Source organism: Apiospora kogelbergensis (genome assembly GCF_038363985.1).
Source record: "Apiospora kogelbergensis strain CBS 113332 chromosome Unknown utg000009l_segment0_segment0, whole genome shotgun sequence".
In the NCBI taxonomy this organism is placed as follows: Eukaryota; Fungi; Ascomycota; class Sordariomycetes; order Amphisphaeriales; family Apiosporaceae; genus Apiospora; species Apiospora kogelbergensis.
Window position 1 is genome coordinate 851,543 of NW_027117426.1, and position 20,838 is coordinate 872,380.

At 52.1% G+C, this 20,838-nt stretch overlaps 10 protein-coding genes across 10 annotated transcripts; 5 read left to right on the forward strand and 5 right to left on the reverse strand.

Annotated features, from left to right (window-relative positions):
• Positions 1 to 1,525: 1,525 nt before the first annotated feature.
• PG998_013345 (uncharacterized protein) lies at positions 1,526 to 3,692 on the reverse strand (the record flags this gene model as incomplete). Its single annotated transcript, XM_066880161.1, has 2 exons — positions 1,526 to 3,277; positions 3,438 to 3,692. 2 exons carry the CDS (start codon positions 3,690 to 3,692, stop codon positions 1,526 to 1,528), a joined length of 2,007 nt encoding a protein of 668 aa, XP_066724300.1.
• A 1,465-nt stretch (positions 3,693 to 5,157) lies between these two features.
• On the reverse strand, positions 5,158 to 6,876 carry PG998_013346 (KsdD-like steroid dehydrogenase; the record flags this gene model as incomplete). The annotated part of the gene is made up of 1 exon (XM_066880162.1): positions 5,158 to 6,876. One exon carries the CDS (start codon positions 6,874 to 6,876, stop codon positions 5,158 to 5,160), a length of 1,719 nt encoding a protein of 572 aa, XP_066724301.1.
• Positions 6,877 to 7,820: 944 nt separating this feature from the next.
• Positions 7,821 to 8,105, forward strand: PG998_013347 (uncharacterized protein; the record flags this gene model as incomplete). Its single annotated transcript, XM_066880163.1, has 1 exon — positions 7,821 to 8,105. The coding sequence occupies one exon, from the start codon at positions 7,821 to 7,823 to the stop codon at positions 8,103 to 8,105; it is 285 nt and encodes a 94-aa protein (XP_066724302.1).
• A 675-nt stretch (positions 8,106 to 8,780) lies between these two features.
• Positions 8,781 to 9,685, forward strand: PG998_013348 (uncharacterized protein; the record flags this gene model as incomplete). Its single annotated transcript, XM_066880164.1, has 2 exons — positions 8,781 to 8,828; positions 8,852 to 9,685. 2 exons carry the CDS (start codon positions 8,781 to 8,783, stop codon positions 9,683 to 9,685), a joined length of 882 nt encoding a protein of 293 aa, XP_066724303.1.
• Positions 9,686 to 9,946: 261 nt separating this feature from the next.
• Positions 9,947 to 10,378, reverse strand: PG998_013349 (uncharacterized protein; the record flags this gene model as incomplete). Its single annotated transcript, XM_066880165.1, has 3 exons — positions 9,947 to 10,098; positions 10,153 to 10,266; positions 10,342 to 10,378. The coding sequence occupies 3 exons, from the start codon at positions 10,376 to 10,378 to the stop codon at positions 9,947 to 9,949; spliced, it is 303 nt and encodes a 100-aa protein (XP_066724304.1).
• Positions 10,379 to 10,779: 401 nt separating this feature from the next.
• On the reverse strand, positions 10,780 to 11,877 carry PG998_013350 (uncharacterized protein; the record flags this gene model as incomplete). The annotated part of the gene is made up of 1 exon (XM_066880166.1): positions 10,780 to 11,877. The coding sequence occupies one exon, from the start codon at positions 11,875 to 11,877 to the stop codon at positions 10,780 to 10,782; it is 1,098 nt and encodes a 365-aa protein (XP_066724305.1).
• A 906-nt stretch (positions 11,878 to 12,783) lies between these two features.
• Positions 12,784 to 14,226, forward strand: PG998_013351 (uncharacterized protein; the record flags this gene model as incomplete). Its single annotated transcript, XM_066880167.1, is given in 5 exon segments — positions 12,784 to 13,410; positions 13,470 to 13,511; positions 13,572 to 13,685; positions 13,769 to 13,981; positions 13,996 to 14,226. The coding sequence occupies 5 exon segments, from the start codon at positions 12,784 to 12,786 to the stop codon at positions 14,224 to 14,226; spliced, it is 1,227 nt and encodes a 408-aa protein (XP_066724306.1).
• An 800-nt stretch (positions 14,227 to 15,026) lies between these two features.
• PG998_013352 (uncharacterized protein) lies at positions 15,027 to 17,489 on the forward strand (the record flags this gene model as incomplete). Its single annotated transcript, XM_066880168.1, has 4 exons — positions 15,027 to 16,079; positions 16,191 to 16,664; positions 16,789 to 17,082; positions 17,142 to 17,489. 4 exons carry the CDS (start codon positions 15,027 to 15,029, stop codon positions 17,487 to 17,489), a joined length of 2,169 nt encoding a protein of 722 aa, XP_066724307.1.
• A 163-nt stretch (positions 17,490 to 17,652) lies between these two features.
• Positions 17,653 to 18,596, forward strand: PG998_013353 (Ankyrin repeat protein; the record flags this gene model as incomplete). The annotated part of the gene is made up of 4 exons (XM_066880169.1): positions 17,653 to 17,760; positions 17,829 to 18,170; positions 18,244 to 18,375; positions 18,450 to 18,596. The coding sequence occupies 4 exons, from the start codon at positions 17,653 to 17,655 to the stop codon at positions 18,594 to 18,596; spliced, it is 729 nt and encodes a 242-aa protein (XP_066724308.1).
• Positions 18,597 to 19,241: 645 nt separating this feature from the next.
• On the reverse strand, positions 19,242 to 19,529 carry PG998_013354 (uncharacterized protein; the record flags this gene model as incomplete). The annotated part of the gene is made up of 1 exon (XM_066880170.1): positions 19,242 to 19,529. The coding sequence occupies one exon, from the start codon at positions 19,527 to 19,529 to the stop codon at positions 19,242 to 19,244; it is 288 nt and encodes a 95-aa protein (XP_066724309.1).
• Between the last annotated feature and the right edge of the window lie 1,309 nt (positions 19,530 to 20,838).

Consider the following 20,838-nt stretch of genomic DNA (forward strand, 5'->3'; position numbering starts at 1 on the left):
TTTTTAGGCCCCTCCCCTCGGCCCCTCTTCAGCCAGTGCCGCGAGGGCGCCATGCAAATGCGGGGAGCAATTGTCTAGCTGGACGCAAGGCTCGTGATGATCGATGTAACGAACGCAAGGGCTGGGTGCCACCCCAAATGCGCCAGCCGTCACAAGTCTCGTGATGCGAAGCCGGTGTCTATTAGTAGAACAGAAAAAAGATACCCCATCTTCTACACCCCTCGCAAAGCGATGCCATCGCGATGAATCCGATCAGGGCGATTCGAAGGGGTTGCGCCAAGTTGGGCTGTTTGACTCGCTCCAGGAATACTCCAATCCCACTCGAGGGACCGAGTATGTATGTCGAGATCAAGCGGTCAGTCCGACCGGCTGCTTAGGAGGGCCTCTCGTTTCCTTTGTCAATTTCACTCGATCCTTCCTTCCGGCAGCAGCGAGCAGAATTTGGTTTCCATTTTTAATTTTCTGGAAACTTACACACCATGCATGTCGTAGTGCTAATATGCACGTAGTCAGTCTAGTGCTCATCCGTGAGAGGGAAGAGTTCGGTCGGCCGACACCTCGGGCTCCCACGCTGTGTGTATGTTCAGTAATTCCCTGTGGACATAGCTGACGCTATAAGACGGATGATAATTATGCGTGTTTATACTTTTTCTAATCTCCTTTAATAGTAATTACTTCTTTCGCATTGTGGTCCATTTTCGGAGGCCTGCTGAATATAACTTCAATAGAGGGATCGAGTACCGCGTCGGGGGGAATACGGTGACTACCACATGGCCACGTCTGCCGTGCCCGTCCGAACACGCAGAGTAGGCGAGTAGGCAAGTACCCGGCGTGTGGGACCAACTTTGCAACGCCCTTCTCCAGTTCGGATCTTGCAATCGAGCAAAAGCAAGCCCGTACCTGTTGGTGCCCTGCGAGTCATGGCCAAGAGCAAAGTAAAGACCGACCAAGGAACTTTTAGCGCAATGCAAAAAACAAGGCTAATAGTCGATGCATCTCTGAATCGATAGGGTGTTCATCCACTCTCCCTCCACTTGTTCGTTTCAAGCAACGGGCCGTCTCCCTCTGCCCAGGCTCTTAGTGAAGGAACCCATGACTTTGTTCAGGGGCCCAAGAATGCCCAGCGCCGACCACTTCGGATCAACAGTTCATGTCATGAGGTGGGTGACATTGTCTTGAGGGATGCTCGCTTCCAGCACTAGAACAAGTATGGCCCTTTTTGGTATTTACCAATGCTACATTCCTGTATCATATGTTGACAACTGACAGGAAAGATCCGGGTTCTGTGTTCTGGATTGTATATAACATACTTGGCGGCGCATCCAATACCGGACATCATGCGCCAACCGCCAAGGGAGCCCCTATGTCCGAAGGGCCACTCACAGACTTCGGCATATCACTCGAGCAGGTTATAATCTTGATTTGTATTCGATATCCGTCCCAATAACAATGTGTGTATAGCGCCCAGACACTGGATCCCTATGACTCCCAAATTTCAAATCGCTTTCTATGCTTCTGGTCTGGTCTAGTTTCCACGCCTACCGCCGGTGGACATCAGTGTAATCTTCTGTTTCTTCTTCTTCTTTGCGCCGCCCCCGCCGCCGCTCGGAGTAGCACCCCCAGTATTGCTATTGCTGGGACCAGCATGAGGGTCTTCCAGGGCAAAGGCCTTCATTTGCATATCGATATCAGCTTGCTCAAGGTAATCATCTGCCTTAAGCCAGCCGTCGTCTGCGTTGCCTTCCGAAACAGGGTCGAGGCCGGGCGATGCTGCAAGAACCCGTGTTCCCCACACAGTCTTGGATGTTGAGGGACTTGTGGACATGTCAGATAACTGGTCAAACCCAAGCCGCGGATTGGGCGGCGTCGAGCCTGGGGCTGGTGCGAGAGGCTGGAAGTCATCTATATTGACCGCGGGGCCCGACTCGAAGGTATCCACATGGGACTCGTCGAAGTGTCTGCGAGCAGTCCGACCGATGGCGGCAGCTTCTTGACGCTCGGCCTGGATACGTTCGCGTTCTTCTTGCGCTGCCTTGTCCCGATGGGCCTTGCGGCGGCGTTCTAGGTCGCCTGAAAACGAATCGAGAACCTCTGCTGGGACTATGTCGGTCCAATCGCACTCGAGAAAGCTGACCACACATCCAGATGGTAAGTGACCAAGATACTTGGCTCGCTTTCGCATAGTGTCATCTACCACATGGCCGGCCGATATATGCTCTACCCGCGGCAACAGCGTTGAAGGGAAATTTGAGAAATCGCCAAATTTAGTCTTCAGAATGCGGATGTCCAGCGGCGACAGATACAGGTGAGGCGGAGCTGTATAGAAGAAGAATGTAGGTCCAGTGACGGGTTGTTTGGCCTGCACCTTCGCGGGCAATCCATGCGCCAATGGATCAGAGGCCTTCTCGTCACCAACCTTGTTGCTTTGCTCCTTGATTTGATCCTTTGCTGTAGTGATGGCTCGAACTGCTTTTATCGTCCAATCGCCATCTTCGGTGCCGAATTGATGCTCGTCCTCGCTCGCCTGTCTGCGCAAATCGTCCACCTCACGATCGTATTGCTCAGCCACATAGTCGTTTGTCCCCTTCATGATGTGGGCATAGTCTAGAACGTTGGCCGCGAAATGCCATGGCACATCCTCACCAACATTCATCACATCCGGGCCCCCTTCCCGGGGCAAAGCCAGAGTCGAGCCTGTTTCTCTCATCATCAGTCGCAAAACGACATCTTCCCCAGGTCGCGGCAGTGGATTTTCTTGGCCTGCATAGAAGCGAACAGGTCGAGTTTCTGCCATTTTGAAAGAGTCTTCGCAAATAGGGCACTTCTTCCATCGTGCCTCTTTCCTCGAGCTGGGCTCTTCTTCGCTTGTCGAGTTCATAAACCTTAACAGGCACGGAAGACAGAAAATGTGTCCGCATCGCGCCATGCGGGGCGCCACTGGTTCCGAGAGACAAATGGGACATGACGTAGATTGTGATTCGGTTGAAGCCAGTACTTGGAGTACGTCGGACCAGTCAACATGCTTATTCGCGTCGCTTGCCTGGGCGGTATAGTTGCCATTGGGCGAGACTACAAATCGGTAGTTGGCGTGTACAAATTTGGCCTTGTCGACGGGGTGGTAGCCGGAGCCCGGGCCCCACGTCGCATGGCGGCGAGAGGATCTGCCATGGCCATGTCCGTAGCCCTGTTCGAGATAGGACCGGGTAGGAGCCGAGAAGTTGAGGAGATGGGTGATGGACGTCTGGCCTCTTCGACTTGATGCATTACGGACTGCTCTCTGATGCAGTGTCAGTGGTATGTTTGGACATTCGTAGTGCCCGCTCGAACGCGACAACAGTTATATCATGTAGCCCGATAATCATCGAGTGCCAAAGAAACGAGATGCATAGGTTGTCGCCACCGATAACATGCTACAGTAACAAGACGGGGGAGCTCACAAGTTCATCCATCTCATCGTCGTTGTCCAGGCGGCTTTCCCTCATGGGCCTCCTCTTTTCTCTGTGCTGCTTTCGGGCAGCCTGGCTTTTGCGTGGTGCAGCTGTTGAGGTGGAAGGGTTGGATGATGCCGATCGCCGGACGTTCGACTCGTGGCTTGGAGAGGGTACCGAGACGGGCTGCGAAGGGGTGTAGTTGAAGCTGGAAGCCGATGCCGATAGGGATTTGCCTCCCAAGTTTAGTGAATTCGAGTTCATGGTTACCTCGGAGGCAGTATGGCTATCGTCGGGGTTTGCCTGGGAGACAATGCTGTGGAACGAATCGTCAAGGCTGATAAGTGAAGCGATGACTGATGTCACCGTCCGGTACCGAGGATGATAGCCTAGCAAGGTCGAGATCGGAGTGGTCGACCGAACCCAAAGATCAAACACGAAGATTCAACAACATACGACAGAAATGAAAAACACGGGTGAAAAGGAAAAGAGGTCGTAGTAGCTGGTATGAAGTGGCAATTCAAGTCGAGGTCGATCATGAAGGGGTCCAGTGATGGATGGACCCCAGAGGAGTTGTAGTGATGGAGGTTTAGAGGGGGGATAAGGAAGGCGAAGAGTCACTCGCGCAATCGCTGTCTGCCGGACCAATGATTAATCTTGGCGGGGCAAATCTGACGGTCCTGGCCTGACCTGGCCGAGTCCAAACCCGCCATTTTCACTGGCTGCTGCAGTAAGCAAGCCTAAAAAGGCTTTCCCCCAGTACCCACCAGTAGCACTATACGCCTGTAAAAGCCGAAACTAGGTATCGCAGATACGAACATAATGATGGTGAAAATTGAGCAAAGGAAGCGAGTCTTTACTAGCTATATCATGTTCAATATAGAAACCACTACAATGGTGTATTTAAAAGAAAACATGCAGTCACTAATTGCATTTCGGGAAGATAGTGATCAATCCAAGAGCAAAAGAACAGCGAAAACCTCAAAAAGTTAATGCGACGCCTGCAGGATTCGAACCTGCGCTCCCGAAGGAAATTGATATCGCCTGATGAGGTTCGAGTCAATCACGTTAACCACTCCGTCAAAGCGCCAATTGCTGTTGCTTCAGCTGTTGTTGAAAAAGCCGAGTTATCGGAGTACTAGTTCCGTACGATAGAATCACTATTGCATTAGCGACCTCAATCCAGCACCTAGGTTACTTGGTATGTTCATACTGTCGACTGCCGTATTTAATCACCGGGTGCAACGACACCGCATGCATGACCTCGGAAATATGATAGATAGCTAGGCTGACAGAGCCCATGCGGTTGGTGGTTCATATCAGCTTCTTTAAGCCTTGAGGCTTGAGCTTTGTCTTTGATCACATATTCATGTTTTTCTCATAAGACGAGACTTCTCCCGAGGTTTGGTTCACGGACCTCGCAAGCTTCGGGTTCATTCCTACCACGGCGTATCATATTGAGTGTTAATTCGGTTCAGGATGAATATACGAGGCTCGTCGATGTCTTTCGAAAACGAAGTCTATAAAAAACAGCAATACAGCGGACCCCTAGCAAAAACGACAATTGCCTAAGCCAAGAAGGCCGGGGAGGAAAACACTATTGGCGACTTCTGATTCGAAAGTTAACGCTCAATGGAAAGTTCTCAAAATGCAGAATATGCTATGAGATTACCTAGAAATGCAACCTAAACTCAGACTGCCGTCGTAGAATGCACCAGATAGAACGACATTATAACATCGCCGCAGCAGGTTTCCCAAGCACTTCATCAGCCATAGCGCGGCCAGCCACTCTACCCGTGAAGATGCAGCCGCCGACGAAGGTGCCCTCGAGCGAGCTGTACCCATGCACGCCGCCGCCGCCAAAGCCAGCGACCTCGCCCGCCGCGTAGAGGCCGGGGAAGGTCTCCCCGTTCGCGCGCATGACGTTGCTGCTCAGGTTGGTCTCGAGCCCGCCCAGCGTCTTGCGCGTCAGCAGGTTCATGCGCACCGCGATCAGCGGGCCGTACCGCTTGTCCAGGAGCTTGTGCGGCGGCGCGACGCGGCTGATCTTGTCGGGGTAGTAGAGGCGGGCGTTGCGGATCATCATGATCTGGGCATCCTTGCAGTAAGCGTTGTCGACCTGGCCGTCGCGGGCCTCGATCACGTCACGGATCTGGTCATAGTCCAGGGGCGGCCCATCGGACTTCTTGGCCAGCTCGTTCATGCCGGCCACCAGGTCTTCCAGGTTATCGCGCACCACGAAGTCTTCGCCGTGCTTCTGAAAGTCCTGGACGTGAACAGTCCCCTTTTTGCCGAATATTCGAGTAAGGAGCTGCCAGATACTCTTATTGGTGATATCCGAGTTTTGCTCGGAGCCAGATAGGGCGAATTCGCGTGCTATGATGGTTTGGTTCAAAACGAACCAAGTGTAGTCGTAGCCAGTGCCGCAAATGTGCTTCAGTGTCGCCAACGTATCGGAGCCTGGGTAGAGGAACGGAGGCAGACGCTTTCCTGTTGCATCTAGCCAGAGCGATGATGGGGCTGGTAAGACTCGGATACCATGGCCTGGCCAAATGGGATTCCAGTTTGTAAGTCCTTCGGTGTAATGCCACATTCTATCCCGGTTCACGACATTCCCACCGATCTTCTCGGTGATGCCAATCATGCGGCCATCAACATGCGCAGGCACTCCAATGACGAATTTCTCAGGGACGCGAGGTCCAAGGCGGTCCTTTGGCCAGGCAGCCTTGACTGCATCGACATTGCCACCGATGCCGCCGGATGAGACTAGCACAGCCGAACCGTATATCTCGAATTGGTCGACGACCTTTCTGGACGTCTTGACACCCCTCATCGAATCGTCCTCCTCCAGAATGCTGCCTCTGACACCAATTGCCCGGCCCGAATCGTCGACGATCAGCTCGTCCACTTGGTGCCGGAACTTGAACTCGACAATGCCCTTCTTAGCTGCCTCCTTGACGGGCTCGGCAAAGATGCGTACGACCTCGGGACCAGTGCCCCAGCTGATGTGGAAGCGGGGCACGGAATTACCATGGCCATCGGCAGAGCCAGCGCCGCGCTCGCCCCAGGCAACGTTAGCCATGAAGCCTAGCCCGCGAGCCTTGACGTACGATTCCATCTCATCAGTAGCGAAGTCGACGAAGGCCTTAGCCCACCGGCGCGGCCAAAAGTCCTCTTCGCGGTCGAAGCGGGCCGAGCTCATCCAGTCACGCATGGCCAGCTCGCGGCAGTCCTTGATGCCCGTACGGCGTTGTTCGGCCGAGTTGACGATGAAAAGCCCACCGAGCGACCAGAAGGCCTGGCCGCCGAGATTTCCCTCATTCTCCTGGTCGATGATAAGGGTGGGAACCTTGCGCTCGGCCAGCTCGAAGGCGGCGACCAACCCGGCTAGGCCACCGCCGACGATGATGACGGGCTTCTGCTGCTTTGTCTGGTTGTCCGACGCCATGGTTGAATATCGGGTGCAGTACCAAGGTTGAAGTGCAATGATCACACGTTGGGACCGTTGGAAGAAACGGTCGGCTAAGCTTTCATTAAGTTATGCGATGCGGGGAACCGCGGCTTCCCGGTGTAGTCATCCCATCAGGGTGCCTTGCTCAGCCCCCTACTTCCATGCTTGGCTTGGGTGTACAAGAGCCAGGGATGTGATTTGCCATTGCCTGCAGATTACGGTCGCCTTTGGGTTTAGGGAGTTGTTCATGTGACAATCGGATGGTTCGATACGACTCTAGGAACTCCCGGCGGCGTCCGCGGCTTCATTGGCTGTAGTAAGAAGGCACCAGCCGCTCATAAAGTAACGCCACGGTTCGAAACACTCCTATGAATCTCCCTCCGCGTATACATAAATACAGTACAGAGGTCGTCTATGGCCTGGACAAGCATCAACGACAATCCAAGTCAGGACCTCAGGTCGGAGCTTGGGCTCTCGAGCGAATCGCGGGGCCCCGGAATGGCCCCACCACCCCACTGCTGATACAGCTGCTACAGCGCAATTGTGTAGGGAGTTCTAATTCTCATTACTTGGGAGCCTGACTGTGTATTCTCATCACCACCTCAAGCCTTTGTTTCCAAGGACATGGAAACAATTCTCATTGTCAATCTACTGGGCACTACTAGATCTTTACTGAACTTTCTGTCATTGATTGTTTTAGTACAAACGGTCTGTCCATTTCTAAGTCATGACGCTATTATGAGATCATCATTCTAGCGTAACAACATGTAGTCGTTCTATTAATGAAAATAAATATGTCGGAAAAGGAGTTGCCCAAACAGCGTATTGCTAGGTATGCAGATAATCGAGATATACATTTTCCCCAATATATTTTCTTTAAGACTTGCTCCCGTCATTGCATATCACCAATCAGAATAGTTCATTCTTTACAACCCGTCACGATGCTCTTCATCCGTCAAACCCTACGGGCCACCACCCGCACTACTGTCCCCAACGCAGCTGCATCCGCGGTATGCGCACGTTTCCGTTTCGCCTCATCGACAGTCGGCGGAACGAGTACGGACTTAAGATCAGAGAAGACAGACCCCGCTAAGGTTCAGAAGCCCAACGAAACCAGACAGACCAACGCCTCGGGGCAGAAAGCAGATCAAGCAGCCAAAGGATCAACCCAACAGAATGCTGGTGGAAAGGGGGATAATGCTGGATCAGGCCAGGAGAAGCACTGAGATGGGGGGCAGATACGCAGAGCTAATGGGTAACACCCAATCGCTCATATCGCCAGGTGCACCTGTTCATTCGTCAGAGGCCTTGAAGTAGGATGTTGTCTAGCTTGCTTCATGTTAGAGAATACAGAGTTTGTTACTATAGCTCATTAGTTGACATAGTATTTGATGCTCTAGGGGGGACCATTACTATACTGCCTATATGATAATATTGAAAGTATGCCATCGCAACGGCACTGGTCACTGTGAGGTGTATCTGGGCGAACCATGGAGTTGCGTCCGTCCCGGAATGTTCACTGCCCACACGCGGGCTCCACTTTCAATTGCGGCCGGATTACTATCCAGGTCAAGTCCGGTAAGAGCTCCGTCCTGAGGATCTTGTCGGGATCCATAATGAAATTGGGTATTTGCCGGCATCGGAATCCGGATTGGTGTTTAATCACAGCGATGAACCCAAGGAGAGCGTCTTCGGATACGTCAATGATCCAAGGGCGCACGCGGCCCCGCACCTAACATCTCCCCAGGACCCCGCAGTAGAACCTCGGACTACCTATATGGATCAATGGCTCCTACGATCATATTTCTCGGCTCTCGCGCGGCCGACTATCGATCGCCTCGGTTGACTTATTCCCCCAACTTACTGAAGTATTGCACTCTCAAGCTAGTATCTTGCCTACTATGGACAAATTCGAGTCGTTTACGATCACCACGCAGACCGAACCCAGAGTCGACATATTCGGTCTCAAAAGCGGCGATGCCGCCTCGAACAAGCCCCCCTGCTACTCCTGCACGGCTTCCCGCAGACACACCATATCTGGCACCGCGTCGCGCCCCAGCTGACCGAGGCCTACACGGTGGTGCTGATGGACCTGCGAGGGTACGGCCGGTCCTCAAAGCCGGCGGGGGTCGCGGCCTACGCCAAGAGCGCCATGGCGCGGGACTGCGCCGAGGTGATGTCGCAGCTCGGCTTTGACAAGAACAAGTTTTTCGTCTGCGGGCATGACCGAGGCGGCCGCGTCGCGCACAAGCTCTGCGTGGACTACCCGGACCGGGTGCGCGCCGCCATGTTCCTCGACATCTGCCCGACGCTGGCCATGTACGAGGCGACGTCGTTCGAGTTCGCCAAGAGCTACTTCCACTGGTTCTTGCTGATCCAGCCGGCGCCCCTGCCCGAGACCATGCTGCTCGCCAACCCGCGCAAGATCGCCGAGGCTTTCATGGGAGGGCGCCAGGGGGACGGCATCAACATATTTGCTCCCGAGTGCTGGGAGGAGTACGTCAGGGGATTAAGCGATCCGACTACGGTAGAATCGATGTGCAATGATTATAGAGCTGCGGCGACTGTTGATTTGGAGGAGGCCCGGGAGGACCTGAAAAGGGGCAGCCGGATCAACTGCCCGTTGAAGGTCCTGTGGGGCCAGCATGGCATCATCGAGAAGTGTTTCGATGCCCTTCAGGAGTGGCAGAAGGTCTCTTCGGAGGATGTGTCCGTCGGAGGCCACAGTGTTGACTCAGGGCACTACGTACCCGAACAGGTTCCTGATGTGCTTGTTTCCGAAATCAAAGGATTTTTCGCTGTTTGAAGACATGAGCTCACAGGACACCACCCAGGTGAGTGATCAGTTACGAGAGTTGGCTTTCAATCAGCACAGTGACCATGAAAGACGGGCAGTGGATGATTAGCCAGTCGCAACATCAAATGAGGTCAATTGATCAATTCATGATATCTTACATTACACAGCTTGCACGCCGTCGACCCTTTTGCTAGGTAACCCACGATATCAACCCCCTGGCTAGACTAGACACCGTACCTAAACTCTTGCACCTTACGGGCATAGTAGTAACTAGCCAGAAAGCCGGCAGCGCCCAACGTCAGGGGGCACGGGGGCTCTGCCGCCCGTCTTGATAATGCGGGGAATAGCTGATGCAGTCAGGACAGCAGAGTTGCCGAGGGCGAGCTCCGTGCCGTAGTCCCGGTTTTGCTTGATGAGGTAGCCTGGTTGGGTGTGTATGATCAGCAGCAGTAAACCACATGATGGAGGAGGAGTACCGAGTAGGTGAGTTAGCATACCAGCGTAAGCGTAAGAGATTCCAAGGCCGACGCCTGCGATAAGGGAGGGCTTGCTCTGGGTGCGGACATAGCCCATAGTTCCGCCAACAGCCACTTTGTGTCACGAGTCAGTGATAGGCACAAAAAACAGAGGGTTCACCCCGGACTACCACTATTATGCCAACTTACATAGGCCGGCGAGGGTGAAGGATGGATGTTCGGCCATGGTGTGTATTGAATCGAGGAGACTCGTTACCCGCGTCTACTTTTGTTGTTATGCTACTGTTCGTAAAGAGTGTGCATGTGGTCGTCACCAAGGTTTTTTTGCACAGGTGGGGTTGTGTTGGCCCCCCGGCCACTGCTTACTTGATCTTCTGTGCAAGCGACGCATTTAAGCACCGTCCCTCACGTACACACCTAACACAGACAGTCATGATCACACCAATTAATCTCGCATTATCTGATCCCAAATTTCTATTCTTCTACGTACCGTGCCCAATGATCTCAACACTCCACGCAATAGGCGGCTTCTACGGTGTATGGCTGGCAGCGCAGACTGCACAGACCACCTTACAACTTGTCGGGGATGAAGACCTTACCTCGTCTCTCCCCCACGCTTGCACCCCCCTAGATGAACCTGTCATAGAAAAACTCGTACTCAGGCTCATACTTCTCGAACGCTGGAAGAGTGAAGATCTTAACTTCGATGCCTTGAGCCGCAAGATTCGCGACGTCTTCGTCAATCTTGAGCACTTCGGTTTCAACCCACGGGTCCAATTGGCCTTGGCCTGTGGCTGCTCGGTCGAGGTTGAGCCAGTGATTGACAGCTTCCATTCTCGAAAAGACCACAAACCGAAACTGAGTACAATACTCCCACAAGAACTTGTACGAATTGCTCAAACCATGCTTCTCCACGAGAGCATGTCGGTGGTCCAATATCGTCAAGGCAAGCCGTAGCGCCCGACGCAGGGCAGCGAACTGAATAGACAAATGATGCTTCAAGTCATACACATTGTCAGACAGCGCATTGTACTTGGAACCTGGGCCGAAAAACACGGAAGAGTTTCCCCCAAGCGTTTTCTGTGAGTCTTCCCAGGAAGTTGCGTCTACATAGGCACATATTGACCTGGCCCCCATGTTGGTCGCAACGTGAGATGGATGATCATCGGCAGCCATGTTCCCCGCCAAGCCAACTAGAAAGGTAACATTGCAGCTGGAACAGTAGGAAAACCATCTCCTGGAGGGAGTCTTGAACGAGGCAGGGGCTTTTTCCTGGTTCGTGTAAGCAGACTCCGCGTTGAGCCGCGACCTCATGTGCGGATCGCGGAGTGGATCGAATCGAGCTTGTTCACCAAACTTTGGGTCGATTGCGACCTCTTGAGGCTCATCTACTTTGTACCTCAAGTCGATTTTGCTCCCGTCTTTGGTTACCTTACCATTGATGTCGATAGAACACATGCATGAAAGACATTCGGGTGCGCCATGCTTAGGACAATCACTGAGGGCCGACGGTTTTGAAGCAAGTAGGCTCTTAATGCCACGGGTGATACCGGACATCGCCTTGTCGACCGTCGTTCCTTCGAATCGCTCTCTGAACGACGAACTCCTGGACCTTGTTTTCTTCGGCTTGCCATCTTGTTGAGGAGCCGCTCTAGAGCGGCTCGTCGAGGTACGTCGAGTACGCCCACGGGGAGCTTCTCTCGAACTGGATCGAGATTGGGCCATTCTTAAAATTGCTGTAGACGTGGTATTCCTTGTAACGAGCCAATACTGATAATAAAAGATGCTAGGTTGGTTCTGTCTTGCATTATCCAGCTTCTTGGGATATTCGGTCTTATTTATACTATAACTTGATGGATACGCATTAAAACATGAACTAAATAATACCTTTCAGAGTGCGCAGGGTAAACTACTAAGAGCGCGGACATTGTTTTCAAACAAAGGGAATGTCACATTTTTGGGCGTCGGACAAGCCTTTGTCTAGATTCATTCAATCGTGTGAGTTAAGTGACCCTTATCCCAGAACTAGAGCAGTCAGCTTACTCTGGAAAAGCAGCCGAGCAGTGTTCTCGAATATCGTCATCGGGTTGGTATCAATGTTCCCCGCGCATTGGCGTGTGACTTGATCTGCGCCCGCTAGGATCGATCTCGCCTCTCGCGCGCCACGATTCAGATATTCGAAAGTGAATGGCAGGACGCACATGGACACAGGCGAGGGGGCGATGTCTTCACCGAGCCTCGTCTTTCCAAATCTCAAAGGGACTCGGCCGAAGGATCCGGTCAGCTGGGCACGCACGATGGATTCGCGAAGAAGCCACGCTATCCCCGCAATGGCCGCGACCCACAAACCCCCTATACTTCTTGGGGGCTCGGGTTCGCAAAGAGTCCGAAAACCAATAAGCAATTACGGAGTAATCACCAGGCAGATCCTTTCAATCGTCATCTGGTCGCTAATGGCCACCATAATTTCATTTCTGGAAATTTCAGGCTTGTTTAGTACAAGTATCGTATCGTTTACCAGTGGACATGTATTTCTGACCATTTGCCTGCTTCTTCCACGTCCTTCACCGCAGGACTTGAGATTATATTCTTCATCTATCTCGCCCGGTGTCTGCGAAGGCCGTCAGCATCATGGAGCTACTTGAGGGACGGGTTGGAAACCTGACTCCGGAACAGGAGTCGAAGTTGATTGAGATGTGGGCCGTGGTCCTGAGGAGATGCGGCTCTCACAGCCCTAGCCCAGGTGGCGGCAACGATGCCACCGATTCATCACCCAAGGAGGCCCCGATGACGGACCAGACCGCCAATTCCAAGGTCGCGGAGATGAGCCCGGAGGAGATCAGGTCCGCACTCTGGGCCATGGTGCAAGCGGAGCACCCCGACGGCCTCTTCCTGCGGTTCCTGCGGGCGCGCAAATGGGACGTGGACAAGGCCGTGACCATGCTAGTCGCGACCCTGCAATGGCGGACGAAAGTGATGCACGTCGAGGAGATATTGCGTGACGGTGAGGGATTGGCACTGGAAGAAGAATCCTCCACCGGAGACAGCGCGACCCAGAGGCGCGGCAAGGATTTCATGTTCCAGATGCGTGCTGGTAAGTGCATCGTCCGCGGAGTGGATAAGAGCGGACGCCCGGTGTGCATCGTACGCGTCCGGCAACATTTCCAGCGCGACCAGTCCGAGGAGGTTCTCAAGCGCTGGGTCGTGTACGTCATTGAGACAGCGCGGCTGGCTATTACACCGCCTTGTGATACTGCCGTATGTGTATCCTGAGCCTCAACCCCCTATCTCGGAAAGTCGCTAATTGGGACCTCCAGGCCCTCATATTCGATCTCACGGGATTTGGAATGGGAAACCTGGTATGTAACATACTCAACACTCTGAAGGGGTCGCGTCACTTGATAACTGACTGCATCTAGGACTATGTACTGGTGAAGTTCATCATTGAGTGCTTCGAGGCGAACTATCCAGAAATGCTGGGCAAAGTCATGGTGCATAAAGCCCCATGGATCTTCACGGGCATATGGAAACTGGTGAGGATATCCTTTCTATTTTACATTCTTCTTGAACCTCCCCATTCAAACCGCCTAGCAGAAATAAAACTTACAAGGAGCAGGTCAGCACTTGGATCGCCGATCCGGTTATCGCCAACAAGATTTCCTTCACCGCCAACACGAAGGAGCTCAGTCAGTACATCGATCCAGAAGGGTTACCCAAGGAGCTAGGTGGCAAGGATCCCTGGGAGTACTCGTACGTGGAGCCTATCACGGACGAAAACGCAAAGATGCGCGATACCGTGACAAAGGAACAGCTCCTGGCGGCTCGGGCAGTTCTGGAAAAGAGTTTGAGGAGGCGACGCGCCAGTGGATCAGCAAACCAAAGGACGAAGACACCAAAACACGGAGAAACGAGCTGGCTGCCCGGATTATCAAGGAGAACTACTGGCAGCTTGATCCTTACATCCGAGCGCGGTCTTTGTGGGACAGGATAGGTATGCGAACCCCTGAGGGGGACATAAATTACTTCCCGGAGAAGACTACTCATGGCAATGGCAATGGGAAAGGGTCCGCTTAGCTCCTATTTACTACATTCTACTAATACCGGCTATATCTATTGCATTCGCTATCTATAGGATTGTTAGCAATTTCACTATCTAGTTCATTCTCCCCTGGGATGTATTATAATTAGTGAAAAGTAGGCATCCTCCTCGCTTCCGGCTATGGATGTGCATGAGCTGGGTTGCAATCTCAACTTTCCACTCGATAAGTTCCTTGTGACTATCCATAAGGGTGCGCCATGCCGCATTTGTTTCCATGCTTATGGAAAATATCAGCAGCGGGGTCATATTGGAGAGGTGTGGCTGGAAGCTGAAATATATTTGGGGGCCAATCGCTCGCTTACCGTGGATAAATATTTGCTACGAGACTGGGACTTTCTCAGTTTTCCATCTCCTCATTCTCGTATGCATCCTTTTGACTGTACTCCCAAGAACTATGTCCATTCGCAACTACGTTTCAAGTTTACTGTAACAAGAGCCACGAAGATAGACCACGGGCTGAATATAAACCAGTCGCACAGCATGCGCAAATCCAAGAAGCTCAATAACTCCGAGCTGAACTTCGAGCGATGTACTATCTCTATCTTGCCGCCCCTTCGCAGTTGATGCCATGAGCTAACGGACTAGCTTAGTTCGCCGACAAGACCGGATTGAACCTTGGCTGATTGTCCTCGTTCAAGAGAATAACCAAGACGGGCTGAAAGACGCGTTAGAGCTCGAGAGATATGACACCAATGACAGAGATTCGAAAGGGAGAACACCGCTACATTGGGCTGCCTCTCTGGGCCTCATTCAGATGGTTGGGCTGTTGGCTCCTATGTCCAATCTCGAAGCACGTGATTCTAACGGCCACACGGCACTATTTCATGCTGTGGAAGCACATCAGTCGGGCAAGGAGATATTGGAGCTCTTGCTGTTTCATGGCGCCAAGTACACCCACGTTGACAAGAAGAACAGAACCGCTCTGCGGTATGCCGCCGAGCTCAAAAAGCCCGAAATTGCCAAGGTCTTATTAAAACACGACAGCTGGGCGCTTTGGGATGTCCTCGGTGATTATAAACCAGATGATGGCGATGAGGGCAACGTAAACCTACAAGCGGCGCTGACTCTAATCGAGTACGGGGCAAATATTAACGAAACCCTGGACGATGACACATTATTGCATCTCGCAGCGCGAAAGGGCTGTACAGCTGTCCTGGAACGTTTCCAGAATCTACCGGTTGCCCTAAGCACGCATTTGATAGACCAGCTGGGTGACACATACAGCACCCCCCTCCACGAAGCCACGCAGCATGGCTGGAGGGATACGGTCCAATACATACTGGACGGAATGGGCGCAAAGATCGATACCACCGACCACCACGGTTGGACCCCGTTGCTCACGGCCGCGGCAAATGGACAAACGGATATCGCGTCCCTTCTGATCAGTAAAGGCGCAAATACAGATGCCCTATCAGAGAGAAATTTCAACCCAGCGTATCTTGCCTGCTTCGGAGAAAATGATGAGACGGCTGAATTTTTCTTGAGGCAAATGGCTCCCGAACGCATATTTGCAGCGGACAACATTGAGAACGTAACTTTGATCCGAGTGGCTTCGGCCAGGGGCTGCGTCCGTGCTGTCCAGCACATACTACAAGTCGCCCAAGATACAGGCCGCATCAAGACAGTAGTTGCCGAACTCGAGCAGGGCTGTACACTTGCTTTCGATGCCATCATGAACCAACATGAAGATACCGCCATGGCGCTCCTGGAATATGGCACAGATCTCCAAGGCGAAGACAAATGGGGCAACAACGCTTATCATTTCGCTGCTTTCTACGGCTTTACCGAAGTCCTCCGCCACCTCCTGGCGCGTGACGAGGCGGGCAAGGTGAGAGAGCAGCTAAGACGACCGAATAGCAGCGGCGTAACACCGATCCAGGCTGCAGCAGTTGCAGTAGAACACACAGCTATGGTTTCTGTCATGCCATTGCTTTTACAGACCGAAAATCCGGACCGAGTCCGCGACCAGAACACGGCTGGCTGGACAGTCTTGCACTGGGCGGCTTGGTATGACCGAGTAGACCTTGTAAGCTCTGTTGCAAGGGGCGGCGGCTATGACCTGACAACAAAAGATGCAATGGGACGAACAGCTTGTGATCTTGCTCAGCAAGCCAAGTCAGTATCTTTGGAAATTGTTGAGTGGCTGACCCCTCCAGAGTCGAGCACGCAGGAAATCACACCACTGGAGTTAACTCAGCCGATCTGTAACAAGGACGCCAAGGAGATCTGCAAGTCGATGAAAAACCAAATCATGAACATATACACCAAAGGAGGTCCTTTGGAGAAGCCGGGATTTTCCATCCTCAATTGCCTATACGACTACGGCCCCCGAGAGATCATGTCTGCGGTAGCCAACACGCGGAGGAGAGGAGGTCACCTAGGTCTTAGATGGGTGCACTTACCGGCCAATAATGTAAGTGGCGTTGTTGTCCTCATAAACCCACATCCAAATCCTATATCGTACTGACACACTGTGAAGAAGGTGTGGTTAAAGGCAAGTTTACAGTGATCGGCTGTCTACATTGTGTTATTAACAGAAAACGGCGCAGGATCTGGCACAAATGATCTATCTGGACAAACTAAGGCGCATGAAGGCATCTAAACAGATGGCCAAACCAAGCGACACAGTCGACAGAATCGATCGGAGAAAGAATACACCAATAGAGTCGTCAGATGGCACAGATTCTTTAGTGGCGTCCTACCGATCGTTCAGGGCGGCCATGGATGATTGGCTTTCCAAGGACGCTGGGTCAGAAAGAGCACGATTCCTCAAGCCTGACATACTAACGCCCATGGTGGAAGGCATCACACGACCTATCGTTCAAGTCGCGGTATGCATCTTTCTCTCACTGTGTAGGATGCCGAATAGGTTGCTTATAGACTGCAACAGGTTCCATTTCTGACGTTTACACGTGTCGAAAACTACCTCGAGATGCATCAGGTGGATGAGGCCCTTCGAGGCACAGCAGAGAGAGGCCCCGGAAGACCCAGCGCCCACCTGAAAAGCTACAGACAAATGTTTGAACATTACAATCGCCAACGCAGAGGCGACGTCCACCTTCCATTGACGTTGGATCAGTCGTATTACCACTCGGTAGAAGACACGGATATCCGCAACACCGATCAGGTCATATTCCGCCGCCAGACCGACCCCCGAGAGGAGAAACGATTCATATGTATGGTCGATCAACTTTGGCTGCTGATAGTGAACAATAGTGAGATTCTACCCTTGATATAACTTATATTCTGGTCCCGATAGCTGGCTGACCTCAATGCCAGAAACAATCATAACCTCATGCTCTGAACCGTGGAATAAGGAGTCCATCGACCTGGGCAAAGAAATTGCGGAACAAATTACTCAACACAAAGAGGGACAGACGCGCATTACCTCTGTTTACGCCATGGTTGCGCTGGCCGTAGCTGCTGCTATAAGAAAAACGCTCGAGTGGGAGATTGGCGAAAACCGGGAACGGCTTTTACGCCAATTTGAATCGGCTATAGCCACGGCAGTAAGACTCAAAAGCGACTAGTAATTATCCACAACAGACGCCAAGACTGACATATAGCCCGCAAACAGGCAAACAGAGAAGTCGAGCTGTTCGACGAGTTCACCAGCGGTCTTGCAAACTCTGATCGCACACCGGGTGGTGGTGATGGCACAGACATCAGAGGGGAAGTGGAGCTGCTCCGAGAGATCAAAGACATCGAGGATGAACTCCAGCTAATCATGGGGGTTTTCCGCACCCAGCTGGAACTGCTCAACCGAACGCTGGATTTCTTGGAAGCCGAGTTCGCCGGCCAGCGAGACCAAAAGAGCAGGGATGTCATGGAGCTCGTTGGGTCGTATGATCATCTCATGACGAACCAGTTCAAAGAGCTGGAGAAACTGGTCAGGGAGTCCAAGATGGTTCACGACAATGTCTGTCATACCCATTCGAATCCCAGCTCACCGGCCGTCGCTTAATGGTTCTACTCACTGACTAACTGGCTAGGTTAATCACCTTCTCGACCTCAAGCAGAAAGACGCGAATCTATCCGAAGCAGTCTGGGCCCGGAAAGCATCCGAGTCAGCTACCAGCCAGGGCAGAATCATCATGGTCTTCACAACCGTCACCGCCATTTTCGTCAGTCACCCCTGACCCAGAATTTGTTCATCCTATCCGTCAACTGCGACTAACGGGTAAAATAATATCTCTAGTTACCTCTGACATTCTTCACTTCACTCTTCGCCCTCGACATCACCAGCTTCCCTCACAGGGACTCCGGAGAACTGTCCTACAGCCCCGAATGGGCATTCTCGAGATTAGGTACGCCAGCAAAAGACCAGACAGAGCACCTTCAATGAATGTCTCGCATATGCTGATATGGATGCCTTGCAGCCGGTCTTACACTAGCCTTTTCATTGCCCATTGTCTTTCTAGCGTTTTTCGTGAACCCGGTATTCCAGTACATCGCCGGCATGTTCCAAACGCCTCAGGGCAAACGACGTACAGATACTAAATTTCGGCCATCGAACCCCGACCCAATAGAAGATTTCACCAGAACAGGTAAAGACTCAAGATGGGTGCAGGATCGCCCCGACCACGAGCGGGGGCGATTTCGCCGAGTGTTCAGTAGAGTTTCGAACGAGAGAGGATCTTTTGCATAAACCTGAGTTAGTCAGGTGTAGATTTAGGGCAATTCACTCGTCATGTTTCGTTGTCACTAATACTAGGGGGGCAGTATGTTTCATTGAACCAAGAAATAAAAAAAAAGGATACTTCATTTAAGATCTTTCTGGTTATAACGACTCTCATTCCCGTGTGTAGAGTTCGGGAGGCAGTTGATTGGTCTATTAGATGTTGCTAATATCTTAGCTGGCCTATCCTATTAGTCGTCTTGAATTTGTTAATACATTCTATACGCCATCCTATAGTTGACTATAGGATATTCTTTGTAAAACTAGTGATTCTAGATACATCGCTTTACGCCTCGTTCATATGTGTGGGCTTCAGGGCTTCTCTTCCTCGCCCTCCAAGCTTTCCCGATCGTCTTCACGTGAAAGCGGGGCCTTGACCCGGTGGTGTCCACGCTGCATTTCCTGGCCGCCATGCTGAACAAGGATGGCGTCATGCCAGAGGCCTGCCTTCCCCCGCTGGTCTTGGGCGAAGTCCTCACCACGTGGCGTTTTTGGTGTTGCCTGCCTCTCGTCGCACGTCCCATGTCCCCCAACCTCGGCGTGGACCCCAGGCGCCTCCCCTGCTTGGTGTTGCTGGTGCCGCTCTTCTTTATGGAGCATGGACCGTGTTTGCGGAATATGTCGAGATTCGCTTCGGCGGGGGACGACTGAGCTTGTATTTCAGGGGACATAAGCTGATAGGCTGTGGTTATATCATTCATTACTTGAACAAGTGGCGCCACTATAGAACTGAATGACTGACCCATATATATTGTTGATCCAATGTCGTGCGAAGATCGTTGTTTTCTATAACAACCACCAGGAGGAATTGCTCCCAGGTTCTACTTCCGTGACTCTCGGCACTCAGCTACTGCCCCGGTCGTGTAATATGCGGGGATATGTAGATCACTGGGTCTTCCAGAGACAACATGACAGGCAGCTAGCTTTATGACTCGCAGCTACAGCTTTATACTGAGCTGTGCTTCACTCTGGTGGTCCATATTAGCAGACGGAGGCAGGCTACTATACGATATCTGCCGCGCCAGAGTCGTTCTATTGGAGAGAATCATCAACAGCCTTGCAGACAGGTTGGGACTAGATGCCAAGAAGTTAGGCCCGCAGGGCTACGCCTACCTAGTGGGAGGAGCCAGGCCTGACTAGTAAGTGCGGAAAGAAGGCGCCCCAGGAATATGAATGGGAACATGCTCTTTGTGTGCTACGGATTTCGGCATTTACTATAGGCATTAGCATATGGAGAAGTATGCGCTATTCCTTCGCGCGAGAAAGAGACCTTCTGGAGAAATATGGAGGGCAGATGCACCACATTCGGTCCGTATGCGGACCAAAATCCGGCGCCCTAGTTGCGCGGCAATGTTGATAGGCAAATCATGAAGATGAAAATGCTTATGAGAGCAACTGTGCCGCTGTAAGAATATGTGCTCGATGGGCTGCCTGCCCTAAAGAGAAAAGTTAGAAACATTAGCATTTGAAAGCTTTTTCTTTCTACTACTAGCATTGTTCTCGAAGCTGACTCTGAAATTAAGCTATCCGAGTTCAGCACAAGTAAGCGCCGTGGTGATGTTCTTCTGACCAATGTCTGACAAAAGTGACCGACGCGCTACCTGGCTGCGTCCCTCCCGCACTCTTAACCTCTGCTAAGAATGCTTGTAGGAGCTTAAGTTACTAGTCTCGAAGAGCGGCATTCGTTTTCGGTGATCCTTCGACGCCGGATGGGCTGCCTCAACTCCAATTGGACTGCCGGGCAACAAATTGGGGGAAAGGATATTATACGTTGCGGAGTCGAGCTAAAAGGGGTCAAGACCTGACTCTCTCCGGGCTGCCGGGCTCCATACCGATATTCATTCATGCTTCCCAGCAGCATGGACACACGAATAGGGAATGTGACCCGTGGCGGTCATTTCGTAATGAG